Source organism: Pygocentrus nattereri, chromosome 2 (assembly GCF_015220715.1).
Source record: "Pygocentrus nattereri isolate fPygNat1 chromosome 2, fPygNat1.pri, whole genome shotgun sequence".
NCBI lineage: Eukaryota > Metazoa > Chordata > Actinopteri > Characiformes > Serrasalmidae > Pygocentrus > Pygocentrus nattereri.
In genome coordinates this window covers 4,469,530-4,492,465 of record NC_051212.1, presented here as the reverse complement: position 1 = coordinate 4,492,465, position 22,936 = coordinate 4,469,530, and the positions used below count along the sequence as shown (strand labels likewise).

The 22,936-nt window shown below is 43.6% G+C and overlaps 2 protein-coding genes across 3 annotated transcripts in view; both read right to left on the bottom strand.

Moving 5' to 3' along the window:
• ptprn2 (protein tyrosine phosphatase receptor type N2) overlaps positions 1–9,256 on the bottom strand; it is a 460,965-nt gene extending 451,709 nt beyond the window's left edge. Inside the window, exon 1 of the mRNA XM_037546545.1 lies at positions 9,069–9,256. Within this exon, the coding sequence (XP_037402442.1) occupies positions 9,069–9,141 (73 nt within the window). The 5' untranslated portion in view covers positions 9,142–9,256. The remainder of the gene's footprint in view (positions 1–9,068) is intronic.
• A 10,575-nt stretch (positions 9,257–19,831) lies between these two features.
• ncapg2 (non-SMC condensin II complex, subunit G2) overlaps positions 19,832–22,936 on the bottom strand; it is a 69,752-nt gene continuing 66,647 nt past the window's right edge. For both annotated transcript variants that reach the window (XM_037545091.1, XM_037545089.1), the window contains exon 27: positions 19,832–20,482. In XM_037545091.1, the coding sequence (XP_037400988.1) occupies positions 20,431–20,482 (52 nt within the window). In that variant the 3' untranslated portion in view covers positions 19,832–20,430. The remainder of the gene's footprint in view (positions 20,483–22,936) is intronic.

Sequence of the window (22,936 nt, the reverse complement as noted above, 5' to 3'; positions counted from 1 at the left end):
ACAAAACGAAAGAATCTGAAACTGAAACTTTGCTTGTGTGTAAAAAGTGATTTCAGAGCCACTCGGTTCTCCCTGATGGAAACTGTTTACCTTCAGTGTTTTGTGCTTCTGATCATTTTAATAGACGTCAGCGTCACTAATTAATGACGTTCTATTAAAAGACTGGTTTACCAAGAGAGACGCTGGAGGACTTTCACCTGAAATGAGTTCATGAAGCCAGTCTGGTTATAAAAATGATAACAGGACATCAGAGCCAGAATTACTCTTTTAGTACTTTTACTTTATACTTAAGTACATTTGAAGGGAAATACTTTAGTACTTTTACTCAAGTGGAGGTCTAAATGGAGGAACTTCTACTTTTACTGGAGGAATATTTTACCCTGGGGGTCTCTACTTTAACTCAGGTACATGGTTTGTGAACTTCGTCCACCTCTGCTTACAGACCACTGTGATGTCATAAAGGCAGCCTTAAGGTTCATTGTGATGTCATCAGTGCGTGTTTTCTCTCATGCCCCACTGTGATGTCATCAGTACACAATACCATGCTCACTGAACCAACAGCCCTGACTGAACCTCTCCATCAATCTGCCCTGTAATATAATCAGGATTCTAGGCTGGCTTTTTCAAGCTGCCTTTACACACATTCCATACTGCCTTAGCACTTCAAACGCATCACATGACAACTTATAAATGATAAAGATGCATACAGATAATAAACAGAGAACAGAGAAGTTCACGCAAAAAAACAGTTAAGATACGGACTTGCACACAGCACATTTCCTGCTTTTAGAGAAAAGCCGCAGAGTAACCTGATCACGTCGAGCTAATGAGGCGAGGAGTGGAGGCAGAGAGAGTGCATCGCAGCTTCACTCTGGGCGTGGAGTTTGTCTCCACAAGTCTCCTACAGATGGCTTGGCACTGGCTCAGCTCGTCTCCCTCGGCCCCTCGCTAAACCCACGCGCCCCAGCCAAAAACTCCTGCCAGCGCCAAGCACAAAGCGACCCCTTACACACACACACACACACACACACACACACACACACGCACACACACACACACACACACACACACACACACACACACACACAGAGGTCACCTACAGATCCAGCGTCTTACAGCAACAGTAATCCAGCACATTTCCACAGTTTCCTCTCTCACCCCAAACGCCAAGGCGTGCTTGGAGTCGGAGGTTTGCTTCTGTAGTTCTGCGCTGGAGCTACGTGGCAAATAAGCCCAATAAGCCCAGCGCAGACTGGGCGCTGAAATCATCAAACACTCGCCCCAAACCGTGTGGTGGTGTCCAGTGATCTAACCAGACTTGATTATGTGGTTTCTGACACGGCATACAGTTACCTACTAACATGGAGCACAGTTTGGACAAAAGCCAGCCTGGTTTGAACCCTGCAGCTTGTGCCCTGTAGCAAAGATCAGCTTCTCCTTGTAAAGCTCTTGTAAAAACATCTACCACACATGACAAACATAACTGAGGAACCGGCAGCAACACAGAGCAGAGGTTTGGCCCTCTGGTCACTTGTAGCCTTCCTAACTTCAGAATGGTTTAAGGTACAAACATGGTCCTCATATCAGGACATTCAGCAGACCCGCTCCTGACGAGCAAGCATGATGTCATCGAGCTCTGGAGTCAGCATCAGTGAATAATTCAGCTGGGAAAACCACTGGTATTATTGCTGCAGTTTGGCCTTCATATTCCAACAAAGGGTTAAAACAGCGACGTGTTTCACACATCAGATCACTCTTCAGACTCTGCATCACCACCCAGAGTGATTCTTCCAGCTCCAAAGTCACCCACAACCCACTCACAACTACTATACAGTTACGTGCAAAATAAAAGCAGTGTGTTTAAAAAAACTTAGAAAAAGCTCAGTCCTCATAACAGCAGTTATTTCCCTACACACAAAGGCTCTGGGGGCACCGCACATTCATACCCAGATGAAAACATGAACAAAATATGAATTTTTAAACTGGAAATGAAGAAAAAAAAGAATAATAGGCTGTTCCAAAAAATAGCAGCGTGTGCACTTTTCATTTACGAACTGGAACATTTGCAGTAAAAACTGAAATCTGTTTACAGATAATAACTGGATATTATAACTGTATAACCTTTATTTCTGATGACCGTTTTTACGTCTGTGTCTATTAACATCAACTAACATCCGACACCTGCCAACAGATATTCAAGCCCAAGCTGACTGGACTACACTCCACAGTTCTTCTGCATTCTTGGCTTTTGCATCAGACGCAGCAATTTTGATGTCACTCCGCAAATTCTCAACCGGATTGAGGTCTGGGGACTGGGCTGGCCACTTCACAACATCAATCTTGTTGGTGTGGAACCAGGATGCTGCCTGCTTGCTGGTGTTTGGGGTCGTTGTCCTGCTAAAACACCCATTTCAAGGGCATTTCTTCTTCAACGCAAAGCAGCATGACCTCTTCCAGTATTTTGGTATATTCAAACTAGTCCATGGTGCCTGGGATGCGGTAAATGGGCCCGATTCCAAAGTATGAGGAACATCTCCAAACCATTATGCTTGCACCTCCATGTTTTACAGTCTTCACAGTGCATTGTGGCCTGAATTCAGTGTTTAAGGGTCGTCTCACAAATGGTCTGTGGCCTTTAGACCCACTAAGAACGATCTTACTCTCATTTGTCCGTAGAACGTTGCGCCACTTCTCTTCAGGCCGGTCAATGCGTTCTTTAGCAAACTGTAACCTTTTCAACACGTCGTTTTTTCCAGCAATGGGACTTTAGGGGGGTTTCTTGCAAACAGTTTGGCTTCCCGTAGACGTCTTCTGATCGTTGCAGTGCTCACAGGTAACTGAAGATCTTCTCTGGAGTGGATCACTGGATGCTTGTCATTCTATGATCTACGCGGATGGTAGTGTTTCTTTTCCTACCACGTGTTTGGGGTTTTGTTTGCCATTTCAAAGCATTTGAGATCATTTTAGCTGAGCAGCCAATTATTTTCTGCACTTCTTTATCCGTTTTCCCCTCTCCGATCAACTTCTTGATCAAAGTTCTTTCTCTTCGGTACAATGTCTGGAATGACCTATTTTATTCAAGGAGCAAGGGATAAAACCAGCAGGTACATTTGCTGCCCTCCTTCTCTAAATAAGGGCCATAACTGACACCTATTTCTTCACAGAATAAAAGACCTCACTAATTGAACTCCACACTGCTATTCATTTGAACACGCCCCTTTCATTAAATGAGTCAATTACACCCAATTAGCAGCGTGCACGTCGCGACTTGATTCTGCTGGTTGCTCATTACTCGGCTACACCTAGTCATGCATTTTGTCCCATGTTGTATCATCTTTTCTGCCAAAATCAGCAAATTACACACATTAGTGATGTTAGGCTGCTATTCATTTGCACATAACTGTACTACATCTCTGCTTTTAGCCTTCAGATTATAAACAAAGGGCTTTCAATTTACATTGATTTTGAGTATCTGATATTAAACCTGCAACTCAATTTGTAATTAAAATAAAGCCGCTCTTGCTGTGTATCATAACATTGGCCTCTTGCCAAGTATTTATTTTTGCTAATAATAACCAACAGAATGAATAATCACCATCAAAATTATCGCACTTTCAGTTCACGGACACTCCAGACTAACAATTTCTGAAAAGGTATCTCAGATGCAATGGATTCATGCACATCGAGGAAATCGAGGAAGTACCTTCCTCAGCTGTGTAAGAGTCAACAGCCATGCCCTCAGACACTTAACAAATCAGTACATCTTAACATTGGAGCTGCATTAGCTCTGAAAAAAGAAAATTGGTTAATGTTGGTGCTGGGTCTTATAGGGCAGTGTGGTAGACCCCAGAAAATACCCCTCATACTGATCCCTACTACTCACCCCCTGCCCCCTCTGTACCCCCACCTTCTACTACTGCTAGAGGTGCAATCTACATGATGCAGAGATGCATTCTCAGAAAACAAAGGAACAAAACTCTCACTGGGGTGGTACCTTATATCTTCAGGGGCCAGTTGTACCACCTAACCACCTATATGCAAGTTCAAACGGAGACTGTTCACTAAGTTCAGGTATGCATGGTACTAAATCAAAACATGTTGTGCCACTCATACCAGTGTTATGCTCACGTCCCCCTCGGCAGGCGTAGGAGTTGAGGAAACCAATGGGAAAACCACAAACTGCTTTTGCACTGCATGGTACGGCTCGACTCTGCTGGTTTTTGGTTGCAGCTACTTCTTTTCCCACTGCAGATACGGAACCCCTTCAACGTAAGTTGAAGCGTTCCATAATATTCAAAATAGATTCATATTCGGACCTTCTCACACAAAGCTGAAGTTATAGCTTCTTATTCTTGTTCAAATTTCCTCCTTAAATGATGCATCAGTCAGCATTGTTCGAATTTGCCCGTTCCACCTTAAACGGCAGGCAACAGAAAGTAACCGCTGCACCATTTAAGGTGGAATGGGAAAACTCAGAGAAGCAGCTGGCGAATAGGAAGTCACTTTCAGCTTCGTCCTTACTGCGTTTCGGGGGGGTTTACTGTATTTTTATGTGTATTTATGTGTTAGGAGTCTTGCCCAAGGACTTTAATTGGTATAGTGTAGGGTATTTGCCCAGGTGGGGACCGCGACATTTCGTCTTAGTTTCTTCCCGTTTGTAGACCTCTGGTTTCCTCCTGGTTTCATGATTGTTTTTCTTGTCTGGCTTTTGTTTTGTTATCTAGTTCCAGTTCACTGTTTTGACTCATTAGTTGTTCTTTTTCCTTTCGCTGCCAGTTTTACTTTTCATCGCGGATTTTCCTTCACTGCTTGCATACACTTCACAACTGGTCAAGTCTGTCTGCCTGGACCCTAATAAGCATGTTCTTACGTCCTGGTTCCCAGCCTCATCCGTCCCAGTCTGATAGTAAAACAATAACATTATAACGAATACAAATAAACAAACCATCAGGACTGCTCTGTCTGTGAGGAAGTCCAGCATTTACAGTCACTGTCCAGTACCAGGTTGATCAAATCAGTCCTTCATTAAATGAAATCAGGTGCCGCTGATGGAATTTTGCATATCCATGCGATGGCTGCAGTGGAGAAAGAAGTCAGGACAGGTCGAGGACGTCGGTCCTACTAAACCAGCGTGCTCACTGCCTTAACCTTAAGAGCCGACTGATTGCACTACATTCTGTTTATGTGCATTTATTCTCCTGCTGGCAAAAACAAACAAACTGCTAAGATAAACAGGTTTTAAGTATTTTCATTGTCTGTCTAAGACGTGTATGTAAATGAGCTCTGCTCGGATTGGCTGCCCTGTACTATGCTTCAGCCAAAAAGCAGCCTAGGCTGAAACACTGCTTATAACTTCAGTGCAGAGGGTGGAGTTAAAGTGTTGTAGGCTGAATAGGTGAACATGTGTAGTGCTGTGCTAATACACCAGTCAGGCCTAACAACCTGACCACCTCCCTGTTTCTGCACTCACTGTCCATCTGATCAGCTCCACTTACCGTATAGCTGCACTCTGTAGTTCTACAGTTACAGACTGTAGTCCATCTGTTTCTCTGATACTCTGTTACCCTGTTCTTCAGTGGTCAGGACTCCCATTGACCCTCACAGAGCAGGTACTGTTTGGGTGGTGGATCATTCTCAGCGCTGCAGTGGTGTGTTAGTCTGTGTTGTGCTGGTCTGAGTGGATCAGACACAGCAGTGCTGCTGGAGTTTTTAAACACCTCAGTGTCGCTGCTGGACTGAGAATCGTCCACCAACCAGGAATATCCAGCCAGCAGTGTCCTGCTGGGCAGCGTCCTGCTGGGCAGCGTCCTGTGACCACTGATGAAGGACTAGAGGTCCTATCATCGATGGTGGTTGCCACTAAAAGCGATTTAAACACATACCAATGTTTCTAACTGTCGGCTTCAGTTGAAGAACTTCTGCCATACATGACCGGATGCACCAGGCCTCAGGTCAGCTGCATGTGCTCAGGTTTATACCAGCGCTGTGGCTGATGCTAAACGCCAGGAAAACTGATTTTTCTGCTTACTCCTGCAGTTCGCTGCCGTTTCCACTACATCTACCTTCATAATGTGAACGCAGCACAAACGCTCTGGGGGTTTTTGAGTCATCACAATCAAAACAAAGCCTAGTTTCCATTGCACTGACTTTGACTGTATGTCTGGGCAGTGAACAGTACAGCCGTGTCCAGATTTTCTAGGTGAAAACAAGTCAACACACCTCTACAGAGAGCACGTTTAAAAACGCCACTTTCCTGATAAAAAATAGAGGCACAGTTTCTATTTATTTGCTTTGGAGTTTAAAGGTGTAGTGTGTAGGATTTAGTGGCAACTAGTGGCGGCGCTGCAGATTGCAACCAACTGAATACCCCTCCCTGTCCGAGCGTGCAGTAGAACCTACAGCGGATGTCAGCTTTTCGCTTCTTTGTTGACGAGGATTCATCCCTCGCTTTTTCTTGTGCTAAATAATCAGTTTGTCAACGTTTGGGTTCTCAAACTTCTCCCAACAGAAGAAGGTGAGGAACAGGCAACAGCCACCAGATCTTCTTTCTATGTCTTCCAACAGGTGCGCCTGGTTTGCCCGTCTGGGCTACTGCAGAAACAAGCCAAGCCTCTTTTGGTAAAGGAGCCGTATGTACAACCCCAATTCCAGTGAAACATAAATAAAAACAGAATACGATGATTTGCAAATCCTTTTCAACCTACATTCAATTGAATACACTACAAAGACGAGATATTTAATGTTCAAACAGATAAACTTTATTGCTTTTTGCAAATATTCAGTCATTTTGAATTTGATGCCTGCAACACATTCCAAAGAAATTGGGACAGGGGCGACAAAAGACTGGGAAAGTTGAGGAATGCTCAAAAAACACTGTGGAATGTTTGGAACATTCCAGAGGTGAACAGGTTAATTGGAAACAGGTGAGTGTCATGATTGGGTATAAAGGGAGCATCCCTGAATCATCTACAGTCCATAATATCATCAAAAGATTCAGAGAATCTGGAGAAATCTCTGCAGGTAAGCGGCAAGGCAGAAAACCAACACTGAATGCCCGTGACCTTCGACCCCTCAGGCGGCACTGCATTAAAAACCCACATCATTCTGTAACGGATATTCCCACATGGGCTCAGGAACACTTCGGAAAACCACTGTCAGTGAACTCAGTTCGTCGCTCCATCTACAAGTGCAGGTTAAAACTCTGCCATGCAAAGCGAAGCCACATATCAACAACACCCAGAAACGCCGCCGCCTTCTCTGGGCCGAGCTCATCTGAGATGGACTGACGCAGAGTGGAAAAGTGTCCTGTGGTCTGACGCGTCCACAGTTCACACTGTTTCTGGAAATCATGGACGTCGTGTCCTCCGGGCCAAAGAGGAAAAGGACTGTCCGGATTGTTTTCAGCACAAAGTTCAAAAGCCAGCATCTCTGATGGTGTGTGGGGGGGGGGGTGTTAGTGCCCATGGCAGGGGTAACCTGCACATCTGTGAAGGCCCCATTAATGCTGAAAGGTACATACAGGTTTTGGAGCAACATCTGCTGCCATCCAAGCAGCGTCTTTTTCAGGGACGTCCTGCTTATTTCAGCAAGACGATGCCGAACCACATTCTGCACGTGTTCCAACAGCGTGGCTTCGTAGTGAAAGAGTGCGGGTACTAGACTGGCCTGCCTGCAGTCCAGACCGTCTCCCATTGAAAATGTGTGGCACATTATGAAGCACAAAATACGACGATGGACACCCCGGACTGCTGAGCCACTGAAGCTGGACATCAAGCAGGAATGGGAAAGAATTCCACCTACAAAGCTTCAACAATCAGTGTCCTCAGTTCCCAAACGCTTATTGAGTGTTAAAGGAAAGGTGATGTAACACAGTGGGAAACACGCCCCTGTCCCAACTTCTCTGGAACGTGTTGCAGGCATCAAATTCAAAATGAGTGAATATTTGAAAAAACAATAAAGTTTATCCGTTTGAACATTAAATATCTCGTCTTTGTAGTGGATTCAGTTGAATATCGGTTGAAAAGGATTTGCAGATCATCGTATTCTGTTTTTATTTATGTTTTACACAACGTCCCAACTTCATTGGACTTGGGGTTGTAGATATGAAGGGTCTGTTCTAAGCTAAAGAGAACACAGCGGTTCATAGACACAGGTGATTATACACAAATGAACACATGGTTCTGTTTACTGAAGTACATTTCAACCAACAGGTCTCCCGAAATCTTACAGTTACAAACTTTACAGGCTCATGAGCAATGAACTCGGCCAGTGTCTGAATACCACAGCAAATCTTTCACTTCTTAGGATATGAACCTTTTAACGCTGCAGACGCAAGATGATGACGATTATGTTCTCACTCAAAACCCCCATAGAAACCGTGACGTGTCTCTGCTGGTTCCTGATGGTTTCTGTCATGTGTTTTGGCTTTTTTAATGGGCTGCTGTCACTGTGTTTGACAGGTGACCAGTGGCTGAGTCTCAATGCATCTGATGGCTTCCTAAAGGTTTCCCACTGGTGGTCTCTATTGGAAGCCATTAAGGCAATTCCCATGAGAAAGGTTTCTAATGGTTTCTAATGGTTTCTAATGGTCGACTGTGACACTCCAAACCAAAAAAGCGACCAATTAAAACCAAGTCTTAATTGAGCTGATCATACAGTATTTACTACTACACCATACATTCGCCAACCCCCCCACCACCCGCCCCCCCCCTCCTTCTCAGGCCACGTGCTCCTCGTGGGTTTGGTACGCGCGCGCTACCGAGATGTTTTAAATGGAATTACGTAACAGACTGTCAGCGCTGTGGGGTGGATGGAGGGATGGAGGGATGGAGGGATGGATAAAGGGGCGTTCAGGTTGATCCTGCATGCACGCCTAAAATGCGCAGATGCCACCTCGTGGAGGAGCGACCCTGGCGCGCGCAACGGGGCGTGTTTTTAACAATAAAAGAAAAAGGGGAAAGGGGAAAAGAGGAAAAGAGGAAAAGGGGGAAAAGAGGAAAATAGGAAAAGGGGGAAAAGGGAAAGATCCGCAGCAGCAGGTCTACAAGCTGCACGAGACTCAAACTCACCAAACCTCCGGCGTGTGGCTGCAGCCGCGAGCGCGCATCCGGCCAGGAGGAGCGCGAGGACGGAGGAGCCCATCCCGGTGGAGGAGAGGGGGATGAAGAGATGGAGAGAGGAGGAATGATAGAGGGAGGATGAGGTGTGTATCCTGATCTCGGCGCTGAACTCTCTCTCTCTCTCTCTCTCTCTCTGAAGGAGATTCAGCACCTCGGACAGCGCCCCGCCCAGCGCGCTGACGTCACCGGGTGGCAGGCGCGCACTCGCGCTCGCACACATTCATTCCTAGAGCGCGTTTTAGATGTACCTCTGTCTGTCTGTCTGTCTCTCTTCCTCTGTCTGTCTGTCTCTCTTCCTCTGTTTGTCTGTGTCTGTCTCTGTCTGTCTGTCTCTCTCGCTCACTCTCTCTGTCTGTCTGTCTGTCCGTCTCGCTCTCTCTGTCTGTGTCTCTCACTCGCTCTCTGTCTGTCTCTCTGTCTGTCTGTCTGTCTCTCTGGTACTGTGTATTTCAGCTTCAAGAAAAAAGCAGTAAACAAATTACACTGACAATCACTCAGAAGCCTCAACAACCAATGATAACATCAGATATCAAAGTACTTAGCAGCTCTTTATATATATATATATATATAAATAAAACAATAATAATAATAATAATAATAATAATAATAATAATAAAATTACTCACTGTGGTCCCCCGTTTAGCAGCCCCTCTATTCCATTCATTATTCGTCAGTGTCTGACCACCAGGACCACTAGTATCCATATATTCTCTGTTTGATTGATTATTCTCACCACAGCAGGTTTGGAGTTTCTACACACAATCAGACTGGCCCACCAACCAAAAATGTCCAGCAGAGAGCAGCTCTGTGGTCAGAAACAGGCCACTGATGAGGAACTAGAGCATGAGTCGGCAACATCTTGCTGTGGCTCCAAAGCACAATTAGATTCTCAGGTAATAATAAAATAATCCTCCTCTACAGTAAAATAAAGCTCTGCTGATCCTTCAACACAGTTTAACAGTAAATGGTCTTAAACGCTGGAGTTAATGTAGAACTGCTGATTCACCCTTTAACCCTGAAGATCAGCGCAGACGGCTGGTCACCATAGCAACACAGACGACAGTCTCGCCCAGCTAGTAGCTACGAAACGACAAAGAGTTGTTTTGTAGCTACAGCCGAACATCAATAATTTGGAGGCTTGTTTGCGTTTATAATCACTCCAGCTGGTTTTCTGATTCGCTTCATCTGCAACGAGATACTGTCAAACACTAATTGTCCCATTCCACCTTAAGTGGTCCAGCAGTTAAATTCTGGCACCTCAGGCACCATTTAAGGTGGAATGGGAAAATTTGAACAAGAAGCTGGCGAACCAGAAGCAACTTCAGCCTCGTAAAACTTTAAACTTTGGGAGACATTTTACAAGAAACAATTAAATTTTTGGAAAAGTTTCCTGCTGGAGATGCGAGAAAAGCTGCTGTAGCTGAGCTGAAGCTTAAAGCAGAGCAAGGTACGTCTGTGTTTTCATTTATTTATTTATTTTTTCTGTCTGTGCTAGAACACAGACATATTTACAGCCAGATTTTCTGAACTAATCAATCCCATTCAGAGGTGTTGAGGTCTGGATTCCGGGCTGGTCAGTCCATCGTTCAGCTTCTTTGTTCGGTGTGTCCGTCTCCTTTTCTCAGTGAGGTTCTTCTTGATCCGCTACACGTCCTTTCAGACCTACAGCGCTGAGTGGTCTTCTCACAGTGGAAGGATGGACAGAAACACCTGTGGATGTTTTCAGATCTGAAGCAGCTTGATCTTCTCCTCTCTCTCAGAGATCAAAGCTTTCAGTGCTGTTTATCTGATGGGAGCAGTTTTGGGGTCGACCAGGTCACATGTTCTCTGTAGGACTTTCTCCTTGATTTTGTAAATGGATTATCTTGTTTCTAAACTCCTCAGAAGTGTCTCCAGAAAAATTCATGCATTATACCTGATGGCTGTTTTGACTAGAAATTAAATATATTTTAAATAAATGTGGAGCTTAATTTTTGTGTATGATCTCATATTGCACTTCCACTCTGTTTATGCATCCATAAAAGTCAAATTGTTAGAGGTAAACTACAAATATTTATTGGCAGCATAGTTACCAGTTCATTACCAGACTGCTTCTGCAGACATTAGTGAAAGAATGGGTTGCTCTCAGGAGCTCAGGAGCTGGGTTTGGCGGTTGCCAGGAGACGGTACTTGTCTGACTGCACTGTGCCGAGTGTAAAGTTTGGTGGAGGGGGGATCATGGTGTGGGGCTGTTTTTCAGGATTTGGGCTCGGCCCCTTAGTTCCAGTGAAAGGAACTCTTAAAGCTTCAGCACCAAGAGATTTTGGACAATTTCATGCTCCCAACTCATAACATGACTGCGCACCAGTGCACAAAGCAGATCCATAAAGACCTGGATGAGCGAGTTTAGTGTAGAAGAACCTGACTGTCCTGCACAGAGTCCTGACCTCAACCTGACAGAACACTTTTGGGATGAATTAGAGCTCAAAATTCCCATAAACAAAACCTAATCCTTGTGGAAAGCCTTCCCAGAAGAGCTGAAGCTGTTATAGCTGCAAAGGGTGGGCCATATTAAACCCTATGGATTAAGAATGGGACGTCATGCGTGTGAAGGCAGACGAGCGAATACTTTTGGAAATATAGTGTATTTTTTCTTTTATTTATCTCTACTTTCTTTTCATATAACTGGAAATAGTGTCCGGCAATACTTTCCTCCTGTTCCTTTTGCTCTCTACTGGGATTTCTACTGCTGCAATAGATGAACATCCCTCTGGGATTAATGAAGTGATCGATCTGTCTATAAATGAATGAATGAACAAATGAATGAATGAATGGTGGTCTCTCTCCCTCTCTGGCACCATAGGTTAAATTTTACTTGCCGCCATCAAAACAAAAATGCTTGTTAGCATCAAATCAGAGAAACATCTCAGTCACTGTGTGAGGCCTTGAGGGATGGAGGCCGTCCCTACACATGAGCCAATTCTAAAGCTAGAACTTCATATGCTGAGGTCAACACACTGTATCCATCCTTGAAAGCATGCATTTCACTATAAACAGTGGTTGCTATTTTATAGTGGGTAATGACAAGGTCCTGTGTTAGAAAATATAAGAGGACTTCTCTGAAACTCTGATATCTGGCGTGGGTTGCTCTTTGTTATTGGAGTGTGGGGTATTGCATCTAAATCAAAAGAGCTCTCTGAGGCCTTCCAAAAGGAGGCCATAGATACCCTTGAGTCTGGGAAGGGGGTTAAAAGGATTTCCAAAATATTGAAAACCAATAATTCCACTATTTGGAAGACAATGAACGAGTGAAGAAAGTTTATAACCATAGCCAAATTGTACAGGCCAGGCCACACCCACAAATTTAACCCACGAACGGACTCCAAGATGCTAAAAGGCCTCTTAGAGGCCTAAAATTTCATCACTTGATCTCCAGGCTGCTCTTCCAATATTGATGTCAAAAATATGGACCTAACATTACAAAAATACTGCACAAATGTGACCTGCTTCAAAGGTGCACAAGACTAATGTTTGCAAATTAATATGTAGGCCAAGACCAGGACTTCTGGAACAATGTGCTATGGACAAATTAGTCAAAGATAGAGTTGTGTGGCAACAGTACCACAAGCCAACGACAGCTTCTGATCATAAGAACCTCATCCCAACTGACGGCAGACGAACTGGACCACGAGCCCTTCGAGCTTCGAGTACAGCTCGGCTTGAGCCGCCGTCCTTCAAGGCGCATGGAAGACAATCGTCGAGAATGTTCTCTGTCCTGGAGCCCAGGGGGTGGAACTTGTGGTCTTCAAACGCAGACTGAAGACCGTCTCTTTACACAGCACTTAAATGAGCACCAAGTTAAGTACTGATTGCAATATATTGTGCTGCACTTATATATTATATTGTATTGCACTGTGTGTTGTAGTTTACTGTAGTGTAGTGTGTTGTATTATATTGTAGTGTGCTGTAGTGTAGTGTGTTGTATTGTAGTGTGTTGTACTGTATTGCACTGTTCTGTGTTCAGCTCTGCTCATTTTCTCTGTATCTACAGTGACTGTGTTTCTGTCAGTATCTGAGCTCAGGACCGTCTCTCTCTCTAACCCACTGGTAACAAAGATACTTTCTCTAGGCGGACGAAGCTCTTCTGGTAAGTCACTCAGGATAAGAGCGTCTGCTAAATGCTGTAAATGTAAATGTAAAGCATGGTGGTGGTAGTGTTATAGCTTGGGGCTAATCTGTTGCCTCATGGCCTGGTCGGTTTATATGTTCAACTATGAATTCTCAGAGAGAGGTGAAATGTGGGGCCATCTGTCAAAACGTTAAAGCTGAAGAAGTGAACCTTCCCACAGGATAAAGATCCTAATAATTCAAGTAAATCCACCAAGGAATGACTCAAAGAATGAAGTGGAGGGTTGTGGAATGGCTTCGTCAGAGCCAAGATCTGAACCCCACTGAAATGGTGTGGAGTGGAATTGAAACGGGCTGTACATGCAAGAAACCCATCAAGCATAGCTCTTAAAAGAATTCTGCATGCAAGAGTGGGCAAACATTTCTGCCAGTAGATGCCAGAAACTGGGTTGTTTCTGTCAAATAGGCTGAGATCAGTTACTGAGGCCAAGGCTGTGCTTAATGCTTGAAAAGGAAAAAAGGACATCTCCGCTATTTTGAGCGAGATATGACCAAATTTCTGCTGTATTTACTTCAATTTCATAACATCTGTCTATACAAACTGTTTAACTGAAAATCAAATATTGATGTGCACAGGGGAAAAAAAATGTGATGGGATGTACTTCATGACTTGACCACATATATGTCCCCTTTAGAGGTCAAAGCAAATAGGAAATCACAGCATTTTCCCTCTGTACTGTAAACATGAACATGTGTATATATTATGTGCACATATATATATATACACACACACACTACACACACACACACAGTGGGGAAAAAAGTATTTAGTCAGTCACCAGTGCAAGTTCTCCCACTTAAGAAGATGAGAGAGGCCTGTAATTGACATCATAGGTAGACCTCAACTGAGACACAAAATGAGGGAAATTCAGAAAATCACATCGTCTGATTTTTAAAGAATTTATTTGTAAATTATGGTGGAAAATAAGTATTTGGTCACCTACAAACAAGCAAGATTTCTGGCTGTCACAGCCCTGTAACTTCTTCTTTAAGAGGCTCCTCTGTCCTCCACTCATTACCTGTATTAATGGCACCTGTTTGACGTTGTTATCTGTATAAAAGACACCTGCCCACAACCTCAAACAGTCACACTCCAAACTCCACTATGGTGAAGACCAAAGAGCTGGCGAAGGACACAAGATTGTAGACCTGCACCAGGCTGGGAAGACTGAATCTGCAATAGGGAAGCAGCTTGGTGTGAAGAAATCTACTGTGGGAGCAACAATCAGACAATGGATGACCTACAAGACCACTGCTAATCTCCCTCGATCAGGGGCTCCACGCAAGATCTCAGCCCATGGGGTCAAAATGATCACAAGAACGGTGAGCAGAAATCCCAGAACCCCACGGAGGGACCTAGTGAATGACCTGCAGAGAGCTGGGACCAACGTTACAAAGGCTACTGTCAGTAACACACGACACTGCCAGGGATTCAGACGTGTCCCCCTGCTTAAGCCAGTACGTGTCCAGGCACGTCTGAAGTTTGCTAGAGAGCATTTGGATGTTCCGGAAGAGGATTGGGAGAATGTCATGTGGTCAGATGAAACCAAAGTAGAACTGTTTGGTACAAACTCAACTCGTCGTGTTTGGAGGACAGTGAATGCTGAATTGCATCCAAAGAACACCAGACCAACTGTGAAGCCTGGGGGTGGCAACATCAGGCTTTGGGGCTGTTTCTCTGCAAAGGGACCAGGACGACTGGTCCATGTACATGAAAGAATGAATGGGGCCATGAATTGTGAGATTTTGAGTGCAAACCTCCTTCCATCAGTAAGGGCATTGAAGATGAAACATGGCTGGGTCTTTCAGCATGACAATGATACCAAGCACACTGCCAGGGCAACAAAGGAGTGGCTTCATAAGAAGCATTTCAAGGTCCTGGAGTGGCCTAGCCAGTCTCCGGATCTCAACCCCATAGAAAACCTTTGGAGGGAGTTGAAAGTCCGTGTTGCCCCAAAACATCACTGCTCTAGAGGAGATCTGCATGGAGGAATGGGCCAACATACCAGCAGCGGTGTGTGCCAACCTTGTAAAGACTTACAGAAAACGTTTGACCTCTGTCATTGCCAACAAAGGATATATAAAGTATTGAGATGAACTTTTGTTATTGACCAAATACTTATTTATTTTCCACCATTATTTGCAAATAAATTCTTTAAAAATCAGACGATGTGATTTTCTGAATTTTTTTTCCTCATTTTGTCTCTCATAGTTGAGGTCTACCTGTTATGTCAATTACAGGCCTCTCTCATCTTTTTAAGTGGGAGAACTTGCACTAAATACTTTTTTCCCCACTGTATATATACACACACACATATATAGATATACACACACACACAGACACACACACACACACACACACACACATACATATATCTATCTCAGGTGGTGAAATCTTATGGTGACCAGACGTCCTTGCAGATCTCTGCGCAGTAATAGCTGAGAAAGGCTGCTACAGCGGACTTTCGTTATCATGACTAAACAGTCAGGCACAGAGGTCCATTTTGGTGATTTGTAGTTTCTTTTTTCTCTTTCAGTATCTGTTAATCATCGCCTGACAAAGCAAAAACGAAAAGCCACAAAAGACAGATTAAGAAATGGGCATGAGTCGTATATTAAAGCAGGTCTATTGAATTGGAAAACTTCATAAAGTGAGGTAACTTCAGAAGTTCGCAATAAATGATGGGCAAAGCAAAGCGCTGTTGTCCTCCCCTCAACCAAACGTTCAGAAACCAGAATAATTCAAATGGCCCGAGGAGCCGCATCAATTCAGGCAGTCACATTAGCATATAAAACCTATCACTGATTCAGCCCAGCAATTTCGGGGAGCTTGAGCTCAAAATAAAGAGGTTGAAACTATTTTGTGAGGAAAACATTGCTCAAATATACCGGGCACAGCACACTTCACGCTTCATTTACATGAAAGCATTACAATAATTTTACACATGGCTAGATTAGTGAAAAAAAGTGGTCATTAGCATCATGCTTGTTAAGGGCCAAGGCCTCGTTTATAGAAGTCACTTAACAAAAGTCTCCTAATTCACACGAAAAGACTTCATGGTCAGTAAGGAAATATGATGGTATGAGGTTTCTAGGGGCCACTTGGCTCTTTTCGTAGAACTGAGTGTTCTGTGCTGGTTCATTTAGAAAAATGTAATATTCTGCTCTGGTAGGGCTCCACAGTATGGACAAAATACAAGGGCAGCAAATGCATTGATGAACAGGATATATAGAGACATTTTCATGATATACGATACACATCATGATTGTTCTTCTGAGATTTAGTAAGTTGTAACAGACAAAACAGATTATATATATATATATATACACACACACACACACACACACACACACACACACACACACACACACACACACACTTATACACTCCTGATCAAAATCTTAAGACCAGTTAAAAGAAATGGCAAGAATCCGCAAGAATCTTAAGACGGTTCTAAGCAGAGCTTCACAACGCTCAAGAGACAAAAGATTTTGAGCAGGCAATTTATTGAAAACAACCGTTAAAGTGAAATAGACTGTTCATCTGCTGATCAAAAGTTCAGCCTCTAAAAGCCAAAATCTGCGCAAAAATTTGGATTCCATGCCGTTTTCTGTCAAGTATTCACAGTGCTAAGACCTCCTGATGGCACAAGCACAAAAGCTCACTGACCTTGAACGTGGCAGGATTGTTGAGCTGCAGAAGCAAGGCCTCTCACAGCGTGCCATCGCTGCTGAGGTTGGACGCAGCAAGACAGTCATTTTGCATTTATTGAAAGATGCTGAGGGTTATGGAACAAAAAAGTCAAGTGGTAGACCCAAAAACAATTTCACCGGCGCTGAGCCGCAGGATCCGATTGGCTGTCCGTCAAGACACGGGACGATCCTCGACCCAAATTAAGGCCATTACTAGTGCTGACTGCAGCTCAATAACCATCAGACGGCATCTGCCAGGGAAGGGCTTCAGAAACAAAAACGTCTTCAAAGGCCACGTCTCCTCCAACGCCACAAAACTGCCCGTTTGGACTTTGCAAGGGAGTGCAAAACATGGGACACTGAAAGGTGGAAGAAAGTTTTATTCTCTGACTAGAAAAAAAGTTAACGGTCCTGATGGCTTCCAACGTTACTGGCATGACAAGTAGATCCCACCTGAGAAGTTTTCTACATGGCACAGTGGGGGTGTGGTCAATGGAACAATGGAGCTTCATGTTGTGCAGGGGCGTCAAACAGCAGCTGGCTGATGTGGAGATGTTGCAGGAGGCATCCCTCATGACTGACGGCCCTCGTCTTTGTGGCGATGACTGGGTTTTTCAACAGGAAACACTTGCATGCCTAAAGGATTGTCTGAAGTGATCCTCAAGAATGGTGGAGCTACTCATTACTGAGTCCTTTATTTGACACTTTGATCTGTTTTGAGGGGGTTTTTTGAGCTGTGGTCTTGAACTTTTGTGAAGCTCTACTTAGAACCTTCTTAAGATCCAGTAGTGCAAAATGCAGATTCTTGTAATTTTTTAAACTGGTCTTAAGATTTTGATCAGGAATGTACACACGTACACACACACACACACACACCCACACACACACACACACACACACACACACACCACCATCTGATCCACTCGGACCAGCATGTCAGTGTTACTGCAGTGCTGAGAATGACCCACCACCCAAACAGTACCTGCTCTGTGAGGGTCCATGGGGGTCCTGACCACTGAAGAACAGGGTAACAGAGTATCAGAGAAGCAGATGGACTACAGTCTGTAACTGTAGAACTACAGAGAGCAGCTATACAGTAAGTGGAGCTGATAAGACGGACAGTGAAACAAGGAGGTGGTCAGAATGTTATGGCTGACCGGTGTGTGTATAAACAAAAACACACCTGCGATTGTTTTTGTTCAACATTTTAGAAACTGAATTGCAATAAATCCAGTTAAACAGGCCCTCACTTATGATGAAACGCTGTAGGTCCGTGATCAGAAAAGCATAGTGACATGATAAAGTCGTCATATTGTCCAGCCCTACTTGCGATGCACCTTACAATATACCTAATCAGTGAATCAATAATACGACAGACATTTCGAGCTCGGTGGTAGTGAGACCACCGTGGCAGACACCGACTCCTCGTCCTGGAGATCTACTCAGCGCTCGGTTTAGTTCTAGCCCTAATGAAACACGCTGGATCCACCTATTCAAAGGGATTCAATTCAATGAAGTGTTACTTGTATGTCACTGTATAGTTGTATTAAACTCTCAGACATAAAGGTACTAAACTGCCACTTGGCCAGTGCCCCTCTTGACTGGCCTTGGGGTGGGACCTTCAAGGGTACATCTCAGTACCTTTAGCCAGGGAATATAATTGTACCGTGATCCACTGAAAGGATATTTCCTAAGCTGTACTGAATCCACACACCCCGTCTCGTCTCCAGGTTTGTTTTATCGTTCTGAAGAGGTACAAATATGTTCTTTTCCCCTGGAAAAGCTTATTTAAGGTTCACAATCAGACCTTAAAACCACTGCTGTAGCCTTGAGGGAACATTTACACTGCTTGTACTTTGATGACTGAGGAACGTACCTGCACAGAACCTTCTTTTCTAACCGTGTAAGAGCATGAACAGCCACTGAGATGAGCCGAGACTCACAAGGGAAAACTCCAAGACCATGAGGATGAGCAACTGAGGAACCAAGACTGAACAGGAGAACCTCACTAAGAGCATGAGGAAGAACTATGGAGAAGAACCGAGACTAAATGGAAACCAATCTTTCTCTAGGTTGCTCTTTGTGGTGCAGTGAGGACGCCAAGACACAAACCCGTGGAAGATTAAACAGAGGCTCTGTGGTAATACAGAGGACGAACCTGTATTACAGTGTAGTGGAGCACATAGTGGAGTTATAGCCACTTGATCGAGGCACTGAAGCCCCAGTGAGCCTACACTCCCCTGTCCACAGCACATTTCTGCCCTCCAAGCCCCTCCAAATACTTTAAAAGTGGACAAAGGCAGAACGTAACTCCAGTATAAGGTGCATGTAATCTGATGCTTTGTGAACACTAATTCCAAAAATTTTGTAAAGAACCCCAAATAAAGTGAAACATTTTAGGAAAAAAATAAAGCAAAACCATTTTTATGTTTTATTCATTTATTTTATTTAAGTTTAATTACTTTGACTTTACTGTGAAAGTAAATACATACGACAAATCATATTTAAAGAAGTTACTGCAATTTTAAAACGGGCTTAGAGGGAAACCATTTATTTCCGCAACCCTGCTCCGCAATAACAGTTCTTTCAAAGGAGAAAGCTGAAGTTTGGATGCAAAACACAGAAACGGGTCTATTTGACTCACTGTACTCAACTTTGCCCTCAGCATCATTTGAAAGGATCAAAATCATAACTAAACAGTGCCTTTTCTATCAATCTTCCAAAAATCTGCACGATTAAGTGGTTGAGATGTAAACAGAGCGGTTTGGTGTGAAACGCTCTGTTCTAGAGAAACTTACCGAGTTTCACAGTGGTGGTGATAGGAACCAGACGTCCACCTCTAAAAGCTCCTCACAGAAAGTTCCTACATGCAATGGTTATGAATTCACTGCCTGATGACTGAGACGTTGTTTTATGATGGTCATGACATTTTTGGCCATTTCTATTTATTATTATTTATTTTAATGATGTAAGAGGTACAAGCACGGTGCTCTGAAGCAAAATAGTCCCCAAAAAACTTTTTTTTTTCAAAACTTTCCACTGTTTTACCATCAAAATGTTCCATATAAGCTCAGAAGACTCGTGTAGGTTCTCTGGTGGTTCTGGATTGTCAATGAAATGTCTATATTTGTGTCGTCGTCGTCTCTACAATCAACCATTTCACACCAAACCGCTCTGAATCGCTCTGTTTACATCTCAACTTCTGAATTATACAGAACCTTAGAAACATTCCCCATCAATTCCCCAAAGGTACTACAAAGGTCCAAAAAAATAGAAAAAAGTCTTAATAAATGATGCTGTATTGCAGATTCTGTAAAAATGAGCTCACATGCTCCATTTGGGGCAGAGAAAACACAGGAGACAAAACAAAAGAGAAACTGAGTGTGAGAGACAGTAAATACATGATTCTTTGCCCTGTTTGTAATTTCTTCTAAAATTACGATCCGTTGATTCACGGCATCAGAACCTCATTCAGTGTCCTGACAGCGTTCTCATAGATGACCCTGAAGAAGAGGAAAAAAAAGAAAGCATGAAGAAAACACAACACTGTATTCAAAGGTGCTTAGAAGTAGAGACAGCACAGATACCAGTACCAGTATCAGGATGATACCACAGCCTAGAACAGTGCTTCCTAAACCAGGTCCTGGAGGAACCAAGCACTTTTAAGAGGGAAAGGGCAGTCGTGGGCTGGAGGTTAGGGAACTGGCCCTGTGACCGGAAGGTTGCTGGTTCGATCCCCAGAGCTGACAGCACATGACTGAGCAAGACACCTAACCCCCAACTGCTCCCCGGGCGCCGTGGATAGGGCTGCCCACCGCTCCGGGAAGGTGTGCTCACTGCCCCCTAGTGTGTATGTGGTGTTTCACTTCACAGATGGGTTAAATGTGGAGGTGGAATTTCCCCGTTTGTGGGATTAAAAAAGTATCACTTAACGTGGAATTATACATTCCCTGTTTGAGTGGAGCGACCGGTGATCTGTTCTCCTGTGACCAAGTGTAAGTGACGAGATAAGCGGCGCAACTGCACTGTATTTACCAGCGTTACCTCACGTCTGCTCCTTTCAGCTACAGCGTTCAAAAAGTCATATTTTAGTATTAGTGCATTCCTGAGCCACGAAAGAAAGAAAGAAAGAGGGTTCATGTGAGTTACAGCCCTGATTTAAACAAAAGGAAGCTGAGGAAGCTGTGAGGCTTTGGAAAGCAGGAGAATGCTATCTTTCCAGGCTAGCTGTTTTTAGCACCTGGCTAACTTGAAGCAGCGCTCCGTCACTCGAACAGGGCGGCAAATTAATCATATTGTAGGTCAGACGACTGATTTCAGTTTAAACACACCTAAATGCAGGACTCCGTTTGTCTGGTGTTGATCTACTGCGGTTCAGCCCTTGAACTACTGCGATAGAACAGAGAACCCCAGCCGTCTGCTAGCTGGTGTTTGAATACTGTGATGTGCTCTGACTGGGATGTGGTAGGAGTGACAGCAGTAAGGCGGTGTGATCCATCACTGACCTACCGAGTCAGCTAATGTTTGCTGTTCTAAGTTGACATTGTCGAGAAACTAAACAGTTTAGCGCTGTTGTTGGCCACTAGTTTAGCATTTGTAACGGGTTAGCCAAGCTTTCGTCACCAGACACCTAAAAATATTATTTTCTTTCTTAAATTCTGACTATTACAAAAACTGCGACCGTGTTTTTCCCAGCTAGTAAAACTCATTAATTAGTAAAAATCATTATTTCGATTTGACCAAGGTTTCCAGCTTCTACTCTGAACTTTTTTGCTCCTGCTGGCATTTAATTCCTGTTTTCAAAAAAGAATCACACCAAAGAGAAACTTATAATCTTAGACTGCAGTTTAGATTTTAAACAAAACAGTGTTTACATGCAGATTTTCTTCAATCCGACTGAACACACAATGATTACAGACAAGAATGAGGTGTTGAATCTCACTCTACTCAACAACCTGAAGGAAAATCTCCGTTTACACGCTCACTACAAGTAATCCAATCCAAAATGACGCGCATGCTTGGAGAACCATTTAGTATGCATTAGGAGTCCAGTCAGAGTGAGATGAGCAGCAGTGAGCAGTGATTGTGTTTTTAACTGCTTTAAAATGACGTCAGACTCAGGAAAACGTCCATCACACGTCCTTATTAAAGAAGGCCGAGAGGAAGACGTCGTGTTCTGAGACACATAAGCTGGACGTCCGTCCCACCGCCGTCTTTTAAAGATCAGAGCATGAACTTCGTCTCCTCTGCAGACCAGTTTCTTCTCCGCCGTGTTGAACGGTATAAACTCTCACTATGAAGCGACGCACATGCAGAACGGACTTAAACTTTCCGATTGGGAAAGGGATCGGATACAGACGTTTACACGGATATCGTTTTTCTATGTAATGGATTATTTACAGGATTACCCATCTCTTCAAATAAATAGAAACCGCATTTCGAATGGCCTCATTTTAGGTATAAACGGACGTGTTCTATTCCGACTGAGCTATTAGTGTGATTAACAGATTATTAGGCTGCATGTAAACGTGGCTAGTGATACAAGTATGTTCAACTTATTTTTGTCAACAGCTGGACAGTGTACACTCCCAAGGGTGACAACAGGAGCACACCCAGAAGGGACAAACTCTTAATATGTAATATTAATAACCAGTCTTAAGTGATAAAAGTAGCTACCTAACGTTAACATCAAAAGCTGCCTGTGTATAAAAATCCTGATAATTGGACCAATGGAAATGGTTCAAAATCACATTTTCTATGATACTATGATAAAGAAATAAAAAGCTCTGGATTTTTAGGAGTAAAATGATGTTGCAGTTTTGGGGTAAATGACATTATAAGCTAAATACGTCTTCCTTGAGGGTAGCAGAGCATGAGTTCGAGGCTTCTGAGCACAGCACTCACCTTAAATGTAGTTCTTTCATTAAAACAGCTCATCTAGTTAAGACGTTTTACAT